General features: G+C 47.7%; 1 protein-coding gene across 2 annotated transcripts; it reads left to right on the forward strand.

The window, feature by feature from the left end:
* Nucleotides 1–2,352: 2,352 nt before the first annotated feature.
* On the forward strand, nucleotides 2,353–16,471 carry trim66 (tripartite motif containing 66). Of its 2 annotated transcripts, none has more exons than XM_067249019.1 (17): nucleotides 2,353–2,434; nucleotides 3,344–3,578; nucleotides 5,834–5,963; nucleotides 6,301–6,417; nucleotides 6,643–6,757; nucleotides 7,235–7,381; nucleotides 7,611–7,728; nucleotides 7,844–8,622; nucleotides 10,339–10,623; nucleotides 11,391–11,535; nucleotides 11,698–11,782; nucleotides 12,045–12,234; nucleotides 12,654–13,606; nucleotides 13,761–13,896; nucleotides 14,081–14,155; nucleotides 14,305–14,457; nucleotides 14,695–16,471. In XM_067249019.1, exons 1-17 carry the CDS (start codon nucleotides 2,426–2,428, stop codon nucleotides 14,929–14,931), a joined length of 3,909 nt encoding a protein of 1,302 aa, XP_067105120.1. In that variant the 5' UTR covers nucleotides 2,353–2,425; the 3' UTR covers nucleotides 14,932–16,471. The 2 variants fall into 2 exon arrangements, with proteins under 2 accessions (XP_067105120.1, XP_067105121.1); XM_067249020.1 differs by having other exon boundaries at nucleotides 10,339–10,605.
* Nucleotides 16,472–16,722: the final 251 nt, after the last annotated feature.

Raw genomic sequence — 16,722 nt, forward strand, 5'->3', positions numbered from 1 at the left:
ATATCCAAAACGTCAGTTTGAGATCCTGGTTATGTGGTGCCGTTGTACAGCATCATTTGTTTGAGTTTTAGTGTGGAAGAAAGCTCAATATTTCCTTGCAATACGTTTGGAATGAGGACTGTCCACTACACAAAACTATCTGTGTATGTGTGCTATTGTTGTGGTTGTCTGGAGAGGCACGGCCCCCAGGCCCAGGATGGAGGTGTTGTTTTTGAAACAGGGTTAGGTGGCTCTGCTAGCCCTGCTTCTAATCTGTTACAGAGGGAGTGGTGCTCACCTCTCCTGTAACAGGACACACAACGTTGCTTTAAAAGAAGAAAAAAACTAAACAGTGCACGTTGTGTCTCACGTTAAACACGATCTACTCAGTTATTAGATGCCGTAGTTGTATTGCATAATATTTATGTTAATTCATTCATTTTTTAATTTAATTTATCAAGTCATTTTGAATTAACTGAAAAGTTGTATTTGTCAAGACAGTTCTGTCCCAGGATAGTGATGATGTCTGTACACAAGCAGACATGGTACAGCATAGTCACAAAGCCTCATACCAAGGTCCACTTGAGTACCTTCAGTCATGAGAGTGCTCACATGGTCTAAATTATGCATACCTTTTATGGTTTTTTGATATGCTATTATCATTTATTCAATGCGGATTATATTTGTGTCTCCAGACAGGTTCTTGGGAAAACTTAGTTGTTCTTTTACATTCCTATAGGAGGAGAGTGAAGATGATTAGCCATGTGATGAATATGAATAAATGGTAGCTAGGTAAGAATGGTAGCTAGGTAAGAATGGAGCAGGAATGTGACTTTGTGGTGGAGGATAATCCTGCTTTCTGCAGACGGAGAAGGTCCAGCCCCCCATCGTCACCTCAGACTTAATGGATGTTACAAAGGTGTGCTTTCAGGGGAGATATCACCAGTGGAGTTTTCTATTATTGTGACATCTCTTGAGATGCCAGGTTCTCGGGCTGCGTTTCATCCAGCGCCTGCCTCACTTAGTGGGGCAGGAGAGCTGGCCGACCCTGGCAGAGGTAAGCGCTGGAGCTGAATCCTTTTTGGTTTAAAAGCTAAATAGGGATGGTAAGGGGGAGCTATATAAGAGCCCAGGTTTAAAATGTTAGAGAGCTGACTGAACAAGAGGCGGGGTCAGCTAGGTTTGACTAATTGTGTTTTAAGTGGGTCTTTGAGCACACAATAGGGAGTGGGATGGTTCTGAGCTCCCCTGTGATGCGCCCAAGGATGAGAAAGTTGTCAGATTTGTAGGTCAGGCTGCAGGGGTTGTTGTTAGGCAGATTTGCTCGCAGCAGTGACTCAATTTTGGCTCTGCCCAGGTCTGTGTTTTTAGCCTCCGGGGCTGTTTGGTTTCACTCTCCACCACAATATTTGTCACACTTCGGCAAGGTCCACTTCCTTCCTCCTCATATAGTATTTCTTCATGTATTTTAAGAACATAGTAATATAATTCTTATTTGTACCGAACATGTTTTTTATTTCCATCAATAAAGTTAGCATGGTTTGTTTCCCTCCGGTGTGAGCTGTTCCTTCTCCTCAGAAGCGCTGTGATAAGATCTTAATTGATTTCACAGTGTCAGAGGGAATAGCAGCAGTGAATCCTAGTCTCATCTGGAGCTCATCAGAGCCTGACCCGGTTTTGGTGTGCTACGTTAGCACACAATGCTCCACTGGGACCTGTCCCCTCCTTGTGCTGATACAGGGATGTGGAAGAAGGGCACAGGGAAGCAGCCCAGCCCGCAATGGCAGAACGCAGCACGGCTCAGCATGGCATGGCCTGGCCTGGCATAGTCCATATAATTCTATTCCAGTACAGTACAGGACAGTTCAGCCCAGCTTGGCATGGCAAAGTCCAGTCCAGTCCAGTCCAGTCCAGCCCAGCCCATTAAAGCCCAACCCACTTTGCTCCTGTTTTCAGTGATTCCACCCTTCCAGCATTGTAGGTCATACAGCCTCTCCTTGTATTTTGGGAAGGGCTTCCGGGGATATTTCGCCCTAGAAAAAAATAATTATCGTATCTCCCTAATTCCCAATTATTATGCGCAGGCTTATTTAAGAAAAAGGATTATGTTTTTCGTCCTTCCGTGTGGGTAGTGGAGAGCATGTGGAGTAGAGGAGGAATTTGAAAGTGACACTCCCCTCCTGTTGTTCAGAGAGAAGTCCTACACATGGATGAACCAGGAGAGGAGGGAGCAAATCACAACACGCCTGTCATGTAAGTCATCTCCTCTGGGGGCCACACGTGCCACTTCCTGCTTTAGGTAGAAACGCTGGCGTGTGCGCGTGTGTGTTCTGAACTGCCGCGAGCGCTAGTCAGGCTGGGCTGTCCTCTCGTCCCCACAGAGAAAGCAGCTCTGCTGGGTACCCGCTCCAACGCTCACCAGAGGACCGGCTCTACTGCCACCGACATGGAGAAGGTAAGACGCGCTTTCAAACATTCTCGAAGCGTTCTGCCGAGGTTCTTTGCACGTTTCTCTGGCACTGCTGGGAAGGGGATTCGTTTATTACCTTCAGATATTCAGTTGGAGTGTTTTGCAAAGACGCTCAGGTAACTGAGCAGGATGAAAGAATCTGTGCACAGTGGGTGTTTTATTATTAGTTCTAGTAAGGCTCGGGGTATTTACAGTCTCTCAGCTCTGCATGGCTTGGTATGTTGCTTGGTGAGTTTGTTTACTCATTTCTCCATGTAGAAATGTACGACTTGTGACTGGCTGAACTGTCTAGGTTTGATAGAACGTTTCCCATCGTTCGTTTAAATATAATTTGACACACAGTATAGCGATTCATTAAGGCTTTCAGGGATGCGGGTGTGTTGCAATTAAAAGTGCTGCTTTGAAAGGGACTTTCAGACATGTTTCAGCTAATTAGAAAGTGCATTCCATTCTTTTGTTCTTAAAGCTGCCCTGAAAGAGGATTGTATATGAATAATGACTGTAAGCAGAGTTTTAACTGGGGTTTAGATTCATGTTGAGTAACTTTATCTGATTCATCTGACAGTCTTCGGAACGTAATTCAACAGACTGTGTGAGCATTGACGGAGACACCTCTCTGAAGGGGTGTGATTTGTCATTCACAGTACTAAGAGAAAACACAAATGTGTGTTGATGACAAATGACTTATGTCTCCACATCTCTGGATCAATTGGTCCCACTGTTTGGGTGTGGGAGAGTCTGTGCCTTTGTGTGTTTGTTTGTGCTAGCTTGTGTGTGTCCTTGCATGTATAATAGGTGTCTGTATGTGGGTGCATGTGTGTGTACAGCCTGTCTGTGTTTAGCATGTGTGTGTGTGTGTGTTCATAGAGTTGCTCTTGTCTCTGTATTTTGCAGCGTTGCTCAGAGTGCCCTGAGCCCAGGCTTGCCCAGAGTCTCTGCACCTTCTGCAACAAGTGGCTCTGCTACCAATGCACAGACATGCACCAGCACCAGAGAGGCGTATCCCAGTGTCCAGACCTCCACCCACACCCAACACGACCCATTCCCGCCCCCCAGTGTCCAGGCCCCGACCTCCACCAGAGGGGCTCCCAGCCCCCACCTGATCCAGGGGAGCACCACTCTCTGCCAGGTACCCCTTCCCTGTCTCCAGGGTGCTTGGTTTCCATGTCTCCCGTGTTTGTTTTTTAATCAGATCTCCGTAAGAGGAACGGGAATGAATTATGCATGGCTGTAATGATTCTTGGTATGGTTCCTGCACATCCTTTTATTTTATTACTGCTCCTTTTATCATGTGGCCCAGTTTCTGAGAGTGGTACTGGCAGAGTAATATTAGATTTGTGTTTTTTTGTTGAGGAATGGTACGCTTAAAATTCATATTGCTCATAAAGAAATGACTCCTTTGCGAATCTAGCTGGATCAGATCTTAAGTCGGATATCGTGTGTGTTTATTATTGTGTGTTGGTGAAAACAGCAGACTGAGAGAGTCGGTGTGGTTGACAACAGCAGAACTAAAGGCAGGATGTGGTCAATCAGCTCAGCTCAGAGACTTAACTCAGCTGTGTAGCACGGGGCCCCGTCTGAGGAACACAGACTGTGTGTGCAAAGGGCTCTCAGGAGAGAGGTGTCCAGCAGAGAACAGCACGTCTGTGTACAGTAGCCTTACCCAGCCGGGAGTTGAATCATGTGTTATCGGACTGTAATGCGGCCGCATGTTAATTAGTGGAGAGGTCGGTCTTTGCATTAGAGGCATTGCATCATCAGGGTTAAAGACGAGTTTAGTTATGTGCGTGTCAGCCTGACAATAGGTAGTTGACAGGAGTGTGTTGTGTGTTGTGTGTTGTGTGTTGTGTGTTGTGTGTGTGTGTGTGTGTGTGGGGGGGGGGGGGGTAGTTGCAAACTCTCAACACCGTGGTTCTGTGGTTGGTTTCTTAGCTTGTCAAGCTGCAACCTCCACCGGTTTCCTGCTCTCTTTACTGTGAGAGCTTTGTATCCAGTCTAAATATAGAACAAACAAACTCCACAGATCTCAGTCAGGCCTGACCCTTGTTAAGAGCAGATCTTCCTCTGAGTGCATGCAGTCATGACACAACTACTGAGCACGCGCTGAGGAGGAACAGACTGGGGGGTCAATATCAAAACAATAATGATGTTGGGTTATGAGGATCAACAATTACCTTTGTTCACAAGGCTCACACCATTTCCTGCATCATAATGACGCATGATCTGACTCCAGGCTGTTTACGTTCATGGAGCAGGAACTGTTAACAAAAAGAGAATCGATACTCCAATTTTCATGTGGCCGTTTATACATGCACACATGAAAGGGAATTTGTTGCCTGACGATAATTGCTCCTATCTCAGCGCAGTGGAGATTCTTTCTTTCCTTTCTTTCTTTTTCTTTCTTTTTTTCTTCAAAAGACAGTCAGGCTCCGCCGGTAATCTAGACTGACACTGGTCTTTCAGACCCACAAATCTGGTGTTGATCAAAGATCAGTGCTGGCCCGCTTCTATCTGCTAATCCAGGAGAAAAATGAGACCCTCATAAGCTCCTGCAAGATTTGCAAGATTTCAAGGGTGTCATGTTCTCTACCCTAAAATAGATGTTAATGAAGATAATGCTGTCTGACTCAGGAAGATATCAGATACACTGTATCCATCCACAACTAAAGCCGAATGATTGGGTATTCAATGTAATTGCGTGATAAAAACTCAGTAACCAAGTTAGTTTACATTTCTCTCAGCTATTCTTTTGTGTCCTTGGTTACCACACCTTTACGTCTGAATGTGAATTGCAAGTCGTGCCTTTAGTCACAATTAATGTTCAGTGTTTTTTTCCCACCTCCTTTGTTTCTTCCTCACGTACCCTCTCCCTCCCTCACCCTCTCCCTCTCTCTCTCTCTCTCTCTCTCTCTCTCTCTCTCTCTCTCTCTCTCTCTCTCTCTCTCTCTCTCTCTCTCTCTCTCTCTCTCTCTCTCTCTCTCTCTCTCTCTCACCCTCTTTCTCCCTCACCCTCTCACCCTCTCTCTCTCTCTCTCTCTCTCTCTCTCTCTCTCTCTCTCTCTCTCTCTCTCTCTCTCTCTCTCCCTCCCTCACCCTCTTTCTCCCTCACCCTCTCTCTCTCTTTCTCTCTCTCTCTCTCTCTCTCTCTCTCTCTCTCTCTCTCTCTCTCTCTCTCTCTCTTTCTCTCACTCTTTTTTTCTTTCTCCCTCCCTCCCTCCCTCCCTCCCTCCCTCCCTCCCTCCCTCCCTCCCTCCCTCCCTCCCTCCCTCCCTCCCTCCCTCCTCCTCCCTCCCTCCCTCCCTCCCTCCCTCCCTCCCTCCCTCACCCTCTCGCTCTCTCTCTCTCTCTCCCTCTCTCCCTCCCCTGCTCTCTCTCTCCATTTAGGGTCTGGCTCCTGTCCTCGCTCCCTCCTCATGTGCCAGTCTCACAGACAGGAGCCCTTGGAACTGTTCTGTGAGTCGTGTGACCTTCTGTGCTGCAGCAGCTGTCACCTGTCCTCTCACAAGAACCACAGGTCAGTCCTCCGACACGACACAAGGGCACGGAGGAGACGGGGTAGCTGTGGGTTCAGCTCTCCTGCTCCCAGACACACACTGTGGATGCACTGCGCCTTCTGCACATCCCTGGCTTGCCTCATTCCTATTCAGAGCATATGCTATTGTTTCCCCGTGATGTTCCGGAACAGTTGTTCCGAACTAAAGTCAGTACTTCCCATGGAGATGGTTTTAATGACGATGCACTGCCTGACTTGTTGACTTACTATATACTTGTTGACTTACTAAAGTATGCTGACGTGTTCACTGTGCTGTTCATTTGCATGACCTGACACTGTTTGTTCTGGGTGTGCCAAGGTTGGTGCATGTTGGGAAGGCCTTGCAGGACCAGCAGTGGCTGTTTGAGAGTCTGATGGCCCAGGTGGAAGAGAGGAGGGCTGCAGTCGAGAACTCAGCCAAGCAGATAGAGGACAGGTGAGCTGAGGCTTTTACACGTCGGCACGTGCTGATTTGAATGACTTGTCATAAACAAGGATCAAAGATGCCTTTTTCTAACGTGGTACGTTGCTCCGCTGTGGCCATAGCACTGGAGCTTTTTCCGCTCTCCAAATGAAATGAATCAATTGTACATCCAAATCTCAGCTGTTTTGATCTCTTTGTCAGCAATCAGATTGTCATTTTCTCTCCTCCTATTCACAGGCTGCACAGTGTAAAGACCACACAGAGGAAGGCAGAGAACCAGATTAAAATGGCAAAGATGATTATGATGAATGAGCTGAACAAACGGGCCAACCTATTAATAGAGCAACTGGAGGTAATTATTTCCCCTCTTTCTTTCCTTATTTCTTTCTTTTTTTCTTTCCTTCTTTCTTTCTTTCTTTCTTTCTTTCTTTTTTATTGTCTCATTGTCTCTCCCTTGCTCTCTTTTCCATGTTCCCTCTTCTGTGTTCTCTCTCTCTTTCTCTCTGTCTCTCTCTCTGTCTCTCTCTGTCTTTCTCTCTCTCTCTCTTTCTGAGAATGTTTCCTGGGGTATTCATCTCCAGTGTGTAGCTGACCATGAATGTACACGCTCCGAGTCAGGGAGCGCTCCAAACATGATCTAATCAGGCCTGAAAGCCAGCGATGGAGAAGCAATAATGACCTGTCACAAGCACTCAGGGCCATATCCCGAGCAATGAAATCTCGGAAATAAACGAGCCATTGATTAGCCCTCTATCCATCCACGACTTGGCATGCCGGCAATTCCCCAGACCCATGTGCATGTTTCTGTCTCCCCTCTCCCCCTGAGCAGAAGGTCTCGGAGGACTTCCAGCGGCGTCTGGAGGACCAACTGCAGGGGGCGATAGAAATGTGCGGCCAGCTGGATCACGTGCAGAACTTTGTAACCTGGGCAACGGCTCACCACCGCAGGAACCCCCTGCTCTTCAGCAGAGAGCTGGTAGGCCGGGGGGGGGGGGGGGGGGGGGGGGGGGCGGAGGGGGGTCAGCCTCTAAAAATAGACCACTGCCTGTAGAGAAATGAGACAGGGGAAAGAAAGATTGTGGCTGTAATGATCACTTTATAATATTAAATGCTAAATGATTGTATATTGTTGTGAGTGGCCGCTTGAATTGGACCTTCAGAGCCAGTCACACCAGATGCCTTTATTTGATTCTTTATTCTTCCAGATTTCTCTTCAGATGCAGCGCCTGTTGGAGCCCACACATCACCCAGACGCCTGGGTCCCTGTCAAGATCAAGTTCAACTGGGATGCCAGCTACTGGACCAAGCAGATGTCATCGTTAGGTGACCATATTCAGCAGATCAATTACAAATAGTGATAAATTGGTTCATGTATTATTTGAGAAGTTGAGCTCCACTGGGTTCTTTGTGACATAAAGTGTCTCTTTTCGCCGTGTAGGTCAGCTGTCCGTTGAGGGAGGCAGTCGCTCCTACTCTGAGGGTGTGGCCTGTCCCAGTATTCTTAGGCCTCAGCCTATCACCTGCATGGCCCTGCCCCCTGTGTGTCGCAGTGGGCGTGACCAGGGCTGTGCCTACCAGACCTGTTACCAGACCCAGATGTGCTGCCTCCACTGCCTCCCCCCCCAGCCTGCCCCGCAGCCGGAGAAACCCCAGCGAGAGGCCGGCCTCTACCCTGCCAGGTGTGCCCAGTCCACCCTCAGCAGCCCCCCGCTGCTCCAGAGGTGCTGGGGTCCTGACAGCCCCCCCTCCATGCCTCCCTCCTCGCTGCAGTGCCCCCCTCCATCGGCTGCATCCCCTCCCTCGACCGCAGAGCCTGCAGCTCAGCTCAGCTCCAGGCATGTCTCCCCGGCCCCGTCCCCTTCCACTGTGCCACAGTCGGACTCCCCCCAGCCTTTGACGGAGCATCCTCCAGACCGCCAGGCCCAGACCCGGGTTCAAACCCAGCCCAAGACTCAGGCACCTGCAGAGGGCACCAGGGAGGTACAGGCCGAGAAAGCCAGCAGAGGCGAGCTCCACAGCCTGCCAGCAGGCGAGGATAGAGAGCTGATGGTGGAGGAGAACCAGGAGGAGAGCAGGGAGCAGGCAGCTGGACTCCCAGGGCTGGGAAGAGAGCCTGGGGTCCAGGCTCCCCCAGAGAGACAGCAGGCTGGGCTGCAGGAGCCCAGACCTCCACTGCAGCCCAGAGCCTACAGGACACACCTGGAGAGAGATGGCAGGGTGAGTCTACCAGCTGACCCCCAGCTGTGTCTCCCATCCCCACTGAAAGACAATGTCTTTGACAGTGTTATAGATTTTACTCAAGCGTTCTTAACCAGCGAAGACGTGTTTCTGCTAGTTTGACCTTTGTTCAGTCCTAAACGTCTCTCTCAATGTGTTCCTTTTGGTTTCACATGCTTTAGAACTTTTGTAGGTGTGTCATACACCTTATCACCAACATTCATATGAGGTGTTAGAGGCGTTAGACCACAAGGTGCTGTTAACACACAAACACACACACACACACACACACACACACACACACACACGCACCGTTTTTTCACCCTTGCTCTGGGAGACAGACAGTAGCTACATTATAAATAAACGTACAATGTACACGGGATATTGAAAGATGGCTGGCAATATCTCTGTTTATGTCGAAATGATCAGTCACTGCAGTTGACAGCTGCTCTAAAAAACAGATGGTGCAAAAGAAAGCTGATTGGCTTCCATATGAAGGGCGGGTGACGGCACAGAAAGAGCTCCACTAACACAATCAGAGTCCACACTACTTTGTATGATGAAAACCTTTACAAGGAGAAGCGCTAAAAAAAGAGACAGCACTGTTTATTATTAGTGCTCTTGATGTCAGTACTTTGAGCAGCCGAATAATCACCCATCAAAAACTACTCCTGGAGCATGATCACAACACACGAAGACAAATGATTTGCACGTTTTCCCAGTCACACTGTGTGAAAGCGAGAGGAGAAAGCATTGGGGTGTAGCTGCATGTGTACTTAACCTGGTATTAATGAGACACTCAGGGAATTGTGAGAGCTGGCAGTTTGATTTCTGGGCTGTGTCCCTCTCTCAGAGATCCTCCTGTCCCCCCCCCCCGCCCCCCCCCCCTGCCCTCCTTTCCAAGAGGGAGATTATAGTCCTTTTCTCCACATTTAAACTGTTCTATACCTCTCCTTAGGGGCACGGAGCAGTTAAACGTTCTGATCGCCTGGTAACTATGAGCGCCATGCTCAGTGTCAGCTGGTCTGAATCTGGCATGGCGTGTGGCGCACTTGGGAGAGGAGAGAGAGGTAGAGAGGAAGGGCTGCGTGCGGGAGGGAAGGAGAGGTGAGAGCCAGGGGGAGCGGGAGCTGAAACTCACAGAATAATGCTGATTTGTCACGTGTGTGGCCGACAGGCGTGCAGCCAGGGACATAGTTGCTTGGGTCTTTTCTGCAGAGAACTTCTCGCATTAATGAAATTATGAGGAGAGGGAAGGGACGGAAAAGGATGGTGTGTGTGTCTGTATGTGTGTGTGTGTGTGTGAGAGAGAAACCTAATTTGTAATGTGCTAGTGCTATGTATTCTAATCAACCCACCTCAAACCCTGACAGGATTTGCATACAGTAATTGGTGTCGGAACTAACTCTTTGGTTATTGGGAGAGTGATGGTAACATTCGTGTGTGGTTGTGTGTGGGCTGCAGCTCAACGGTCTTTGTACCGTGTTGTGTTTTATATTGACGCACCGAGGATCCTAACCAGCAGCTACCTCCTCGGCGAATGTGGGTTTTGATACTCGAGGTTATTCTTGAGCAATTCTCACACTGTCGTCTCCCTGTTGCTATGGCATGTGTCGTCGCGTCTACCGCGTGTATTGAGTGACACTGCGGAATTCTTGGCTAAACCTTGGCAGTGGAGCCGAGACTCAGAGAACGGGTATGTGTTTGTTCTGACAGAGATCCACGTCACTGGAGATGTCAGTGCTGATGGCCCATGGGTCCGGGGCTAATATTCAGAGCAGACCAGGATCCAGCCCCGGCCCCAGCCTCAGCCCCAGCCTCAGCCCCAGCCTCAGCTCGGTGTGTGGGAAGAGGAAGATCCGCTCCCAGAGCACCCCGGCAGATCTGTCAGGCCGCTCCAGCACCCTCTCCACAGACAGGCCTCCGGGGTCCACCCACGGCCCGCTAACGTCAACAGCAGATCGGGCACGCCTGTCGGACCAGGTACTCCCTTTCATGATGGTATGGTCCTGCTCACACAGGAATGGAGCCTGTTGGCATGGAGACTGTCACTTAAACTAATGCCGAACCTGAAACTGCAGTCTGTCTACATACAGCGACCACTTGCAGACATGCTATTATTTACACGTCAGCCTCTTAACACAGTAATGCTGAGAGCCTTTTAGAAAGGCTTCCATTGCAATGCAATTACAGCACCATTAGAGCAGGTATTGCACTATACAGCCCTGAACAACAACAGAGCATGAGCTTGTAAAAGGAAATCCGCAGAACTGTATCTAATACAATGTGTCAGATGAAAGTGCATTCATACTGTGGCTTAAGAAGTTTTGCATTGCATTTCATCAGAGCTCATTGGAGTGGTGCTGAGAAAGGGTTGGCTCTGAATCACAGCAAGTTGGTTTAGTTACCCACATGGCAGGGTAAAAGCTTCGCCCAGGGTAAAGTCACTGACAAGGCAGCGCCGATGCACAGTGTCTGTTACACACCAGAGAACACATTCAGCTCAGCTGGCAGCTTTGCTGTGTAAAATCAGTCTCAATAGTTGTTGACAGATTTATTATAATTTTTTTACCTTTCCTTACCCTTGCATTCCAACTGTATTACCTTGTTGGATGAATTCATCCTTTTATCAGTTACATACTAACTGTTTGTACGATGCTTGGAACCAACGTGTTGTTTCTGTCTCCAGCTAGTTTAGTAAGCTTAGTGATAATAATATGAGCTTTAGTTGCTGTGTGGCTGATTGGCTGTATTGTTCACTGTCTCAGTTTGGGTATGAGGACCCCAGACCAAGTAGGGTGTCAGATGGAGTAATCCGCTCTGTTGGAAAGGAAACTGGCCGAGGCCCGCCCCTCTCCAGAGGCCAGCCTCCCCTGCGCCTGTCCCCTCTGACCTCTTACAAGACGGAGCCAGGTATCAATGCTGTATTATAGCATTGTTCTTAATAGACCCCTTCAATATTGAGCTATTCCTGTCGTTAATGGTGATGGTATTTACAGACGCAAAGAATCTGTCTTCCTTTATTATGTAGCTGACTTGAACGAGTTCATCTTCTCTGTTTCTTCTCTTCATCAGATAATGTGTGTGCCTATGCCAATGAAGAGACCGGATATGAGATCAAAGAAAAATACAGGATATCAAGGAGAAGCCTAGATAGCAGGTACGTTCGGCATAACACTACTGTCCTCTCACTCATCAAGCTGTCATGACGAAGCTAGATATGAGCCCCTCTGTCCTGTTGGTTTACCTCAGAAGTGAGGCCCTCTATTGTGTTGGTTTACCTCAGAAGTGAGGCCCTCTATCCTGTTGGTTTACCTCAGAAGTGAGGCCCTCTATCGTGTTGGTTTACCTCAGAAGTGAGGCCCTCTATCCTGTTGGTTTACCTCAGAAGTGAGGCCCTCTATCCTGTTGGTTTACCTCAGAAGTGAGCAGGAAGCCCAGAGGGATTCTGGGAGCCCGAAGGTTCCGGTGGTGTGCTTGGAACGGCTCAAAGTCCTGGTGTCACGACTCCCACCACAGGGGAGGCGCCAGAGTGACCCTCTCCCTGCTAGTGGCATGGAGAGTAGTGGCCCTGCCCTGGCTCCTAGGGCATGGAGGGAGCGCCTGGCCCAGGTAAGCCTTAGTGTGTTTCTGTTGAACTCTCCTCTTAGAAAGACTTTGATGTTGAACCCAGCAGGCAAGGGTCAGTGGTAGAGATTGAGATTTTAGTTGAGGATGACAAGCTTTTTTAGATGCCATCTTGAAGTCCTTAAGGAGTCAGCACTGGTGCGAATCAGTGAAATGGTTTAGTGGTTGGCAGGTCTTGTAAATACAACTCTCAAATCAAGATAAAACATTAAAATGAAGACATTTGGGTAGAGATAAGATAAGCTGACTGGATAAACTGTTGGGAGAAAATATGCTCACAATATGCTCAATGTGCTTTCTATGAACCCACACCTCATATAAACGTAACATTTGCTAAATGAATAAAAGGTAAAAAATATCATGTCTGAAGTCAATTCTCTAAGTGTCTTGTTATTTGTCTGCAGGGAATGTCCAAGCGAGGGCCCATGAGGGCTAACCTGTCCCTTCTAACCCCACCTTACACCCAGAACCACATCTCCAGCCTGCCTCTCACACCCTCAGCCGCTGCTGCATCCAGAGTGGCTGGGAGACGCAGTCTCACTCATGAACATCCATCAACCCTGTCTACCGATCCTGAACCCTCACCTCCACTGTGCCTCTCTCCTGACCTTGACACAGACTCAGACCCCAGGTCAGTCTCAGAGATTGAAGCTGATTCAGAGCCTGATGCTGATTCGGACCCACAGCCAGAATCAGACCCACAGCCAGAGTCTTCCTCCGAGGCCGACCAGGAGTCCGTGGCTGGGGAGGACCTGGAGGCCGCTGGAGGGTCGGAGGCAGATGGAGACTCTGAAGGAGCTGGGGGCTCAGGGCCCAGTGGAGAATCTGAACCTGTTGAGATGGGAGAGGAACTGGACGCCGATGTCGAAACAGACGCCGATGCCGAATCCGACCTCCAGCTGGACCCTGATCCTGGTCTCCAGTCTGAACCGCGTCCTGAAACAGATTCCGAGGACATGGAGTCTGACCTGCCCCCGGAGTCACAGAGCTCTGCAGAGTGTGGACCAGACCTGGAGTCACAGAGCTCTGCAGAATGTGGACGAGAGCTGGAGTCACAGAGCTCTGCAGAATGTGGACCAGACCTGGAGTCAGACCCAGAGTCCTCCACAGCCGATCCAGTCCCGCTAGGCTCCGGTCCGGCTCGGAAATCCCCCCTGTGTCCAGGCCAGAGGGCCCAGGGTTCAGACCCTGCTCCTGAGGGGGCTGTGGAGGCCCTGCCTGGGGCTGATCCAGAGGAGATGGAGAGTGAGGACTTCTGTGCTGTGTGTCTGATTGGGGGGGACCTGCTGTGCTGTGACCGCTGTCCCAAAGTCTTCCACCTGACCTGCCACGTCCCCTCTCTTCTCAGCTTCCCCACGTAAGCACCTCCCTCTCTCCTCAGACCCCCCTGGGTCACGCTGTACAGGAAATGCATGCCTTGCTTCTACTTTTACTCCCAGATGTTACTTCAGTACAGTGGTAGGGGACAGAGTCTCTGTAGCTGTACCTAACCCCCTGGATCTCCTCCTCAGGGGGGACTGGATGTGTACGCTGTGCAGAGACATCCAGCAGCCAGAGGTGGAGTATGACTGTGAGAACCAGAGGCTCTCCGGGGAACAGACAGGGAAGGCTGGACAGCAACACGGTCTGAAGGCATCCGACCAGAGAGTAGGTTCTGTTGGGACTGATCCAACTGTTGTCTCTCTTCATCATCTTAGATTAGTCTCCATCGATAGTCACGGCCAGTCGGTAATATTAAGCAGGCTGTATTGATTGTAGACAGTGTTACTGTTTCTAGACGCATTGATGGCCTCTGGTGGTCATCAAATCATTGTTGTCTTGCCCTGTGCAGAAATGTGAGAGGCTCACTCTGTTGATCTTCAGCAACATCCTCAGTGCTCCCTTCCACGAGCCAGTTAGTCCGTTGGTAAGTGAATACCCTCTTTGTTTTCTAGAAAACAAGTGCTTTTCTAGTTGCATTCATTCATATTTTAGAGTTATGTTTTATTCAGGTTTAACGATAGATACTGTTCTGGCTAGACAAGTCTGGTAAATGCAGTGATTCTGTTTGCTAAGGCTCGGCACTACTACCAGATCATCAAGCGGCCCATGGACCTGTCTGTGATCCGAGCCAAGCTGAGCAAGGGCAACACCCGTCACTACTACTCCCCAGAGGAGTTTGTAGCCGATGTCTCCCTCATGTTCAGGAACTGCGCCAAGTTCAACTATGTAAGGGAGAGAGTCCTACTGCATGTTCATAAATATCATGAATAATCCTCTACTTTGGTAGAGGATTTTGCATCCACATTCTCACTTCTCAACACTGTGAAGATGTGTGTTGAACTAGAGCTCTCTCTTTCGTCCTCTTTCTCACTCCTTCCTTCCTCTATCTCCCCCTATCTATCTATCTCTCTCTCTCCTCCTCCCTCTTTCTCTCTCTCTCTCTGGCTTGGGTGCTTCCTTCAGCCGGACTCTGAGGTGGCCCAGGCAGGCAGCAGCCTGGAGTCTTTCTTCAGCTCCAAGCTGAGAGAGGTGTATCCTGACAGGGCCTTCCCCGTCGCCGAGGAGGACTCCGACAGTGACGAGTATGACGAGGTGGCCAGAAGCGCTGACGGCGGCTTCCCTTGGCCCGAGAGGAGGGAGCAGGGCCACAGGAAGAGGAAGAGGAGGCACTCTCTCAACTGGAGGAGGCACCACTTCTGATTGGAAGACTGAGGCAACACCAAAACAAGCCTATTAGACGATGGTATGAATCTTTAGATTATTGCACTGGGGGTTTCCATCATCCATCTGTTTGGGTAAGCAAAGTGTTTTTATAGGGGATTGTACAGTATGATTTTACATTTTGTAAAAAACGACTTACACTTACTCCTAGATAAGGAATGTGTTAGTGTACATGTATTACTATTACAGTTGTCAGACATGTATGCTTTTATGAATTGGATTTCTGGTCTTTGATGAAATGTATTTGTAGATTTTGCCTAAAACTTCCACTATATCTTGCACTTGAGAAGTATAAAATCAATATTGGTAAATGTTACTGCTAAGCCTATTTATACGTTAAACTATATAATATTTTATTTTATATATTTATATTGAGCAAACCATTTTAGTGCCATCAGTAAATACATATTTATCAAATGTATATACATGTTTTCCTGTCTGTCCCTGTACATTCCACCCTTGCAGGCTCCTTATTAAATGGTAATAATGTTTTTGACTGAAAGAGGGCGCTCTTTCCTAAGTGCACAAACAGCACACAAGGAAATGGTGAAGTTCATATTGAACAAGGGGACTACAACAGGAGTATTGAAACATGTGTTTATTATGCATAAACAATGCCATTTACTGGATTTATCAAGTTAAATGTGCTGTAAGAAGCTTATCATGGTTACATGCTACTTTAGATTTGCATTTATATATACCCAATGAACTATTTTTTGTTAATGTGATTAAGTTTAGGCAATGTCATTTTTCCATACCATGGCTGTCTCTCATGTGGGCTTACGTAATATAATTACTTATTTAGTGCCCATACACCATTGCTACTTGTTGTGGCTAACACATAGTGAATACAGTTTGTACTAATGTACTCCTTTATTATTTTCCTTATGTAGACTTTACTGTACGTTTCTCTGAATGAAAAATTATTTCTACTGGCTTTACTTCCTGCAAATAATAATAACTGAAGTATGTGCACTTTGTTTAAAACTCAATTGATGTTTTGCTTATCAACCTGTAATATTTCTTGACTAAAGGTTGACGATATTAATTAGCAATGGTATTTAATTCTTTCATTTTAGATTTATTACAATGTGGGTCAGCTACTGAAGTAAAGACCCTTTCATGAGAAAATTCCAGAACAAAAGACACACTTCTACAATGACTTCATATTCCTTTTCTAATTGTTATTCTGACCAAAAATAATTATGATCTCATGGAAACGATAAAAATATGTATTTTATCATAACAGTCTTTTCATTCAGAATCTTCAGGCTTTGTAGTACTAAGCTCGTAGAAATAGGTTCTTGAGTTGGCCTGTGCTGCTGTCTGACAGTATGGAGTTGTATTCAGCAGCAGTCAGGGGCCAGACAGTCTGCAGATTAGTCTAGACGGTTGGGGTGCCTGCAGACCTCACAAAGATGCAGAAGAAGGCGAGACAGGGATTTTACCATTTGTCTGAACAAGACTTTCCCCCAAAATATTAAACATACGGTGACATGGAGGAACATGTATATCTTAAGTGTTTTACGGCTCTTTCATCTTTTTTCTTTATTTACAGTGGCAGCCCTGTAAAGATAACATGTGCATTATTACTAAACATTTTATGGAGATAACCTTTAAATGGAGCTGTGATTAATGTCTTTAATTCTCTGTTTGTTTTAGTCTTTTTCATAAATATATATATATATACTGTAGTCCCTTTTAAGCAAAGTTCTTCTTTATGAGTTATGCCATTATTAGTTGGCTAGAACCTTTTAAATCATTCACTTT

This window comes from Osmerus mordax, chromosome 13 (assembly GCF_038355195.1).
Source record: "Osmerus mordax isolate fOsmMor3 chromosome 13, fOsmMor3.pri, whole genome shotgun sequence".
Classification (NCBI taxonomy): domain Eukaryota; kingdom Metazoa; phylum Chordata; class Actinopteri; order Osmeriformes; family Osmeridae; genus Osmerus; species Osmerus mordax.

Bases quoted from the DNA above. Each gene is read 5' to 3' on its own strand.
- trim66 (XM_067249019.1), top strand. The intron at 13,607-13,760 runs GTAAGCACCTCC...TCTCCTCCTCAG, and splicing joins TCTCTTCTCAGCTTCCCCAC to GGGGGACTGGATGTGTACGC. The intron at 14,458-14,694 runs GTAAGGGAGAGA...TGCTTCCTTCAG, and splicing joins ACTGCGCCAAGTTCAACTAT to CCGGACTCTGAGGTGGCCCA.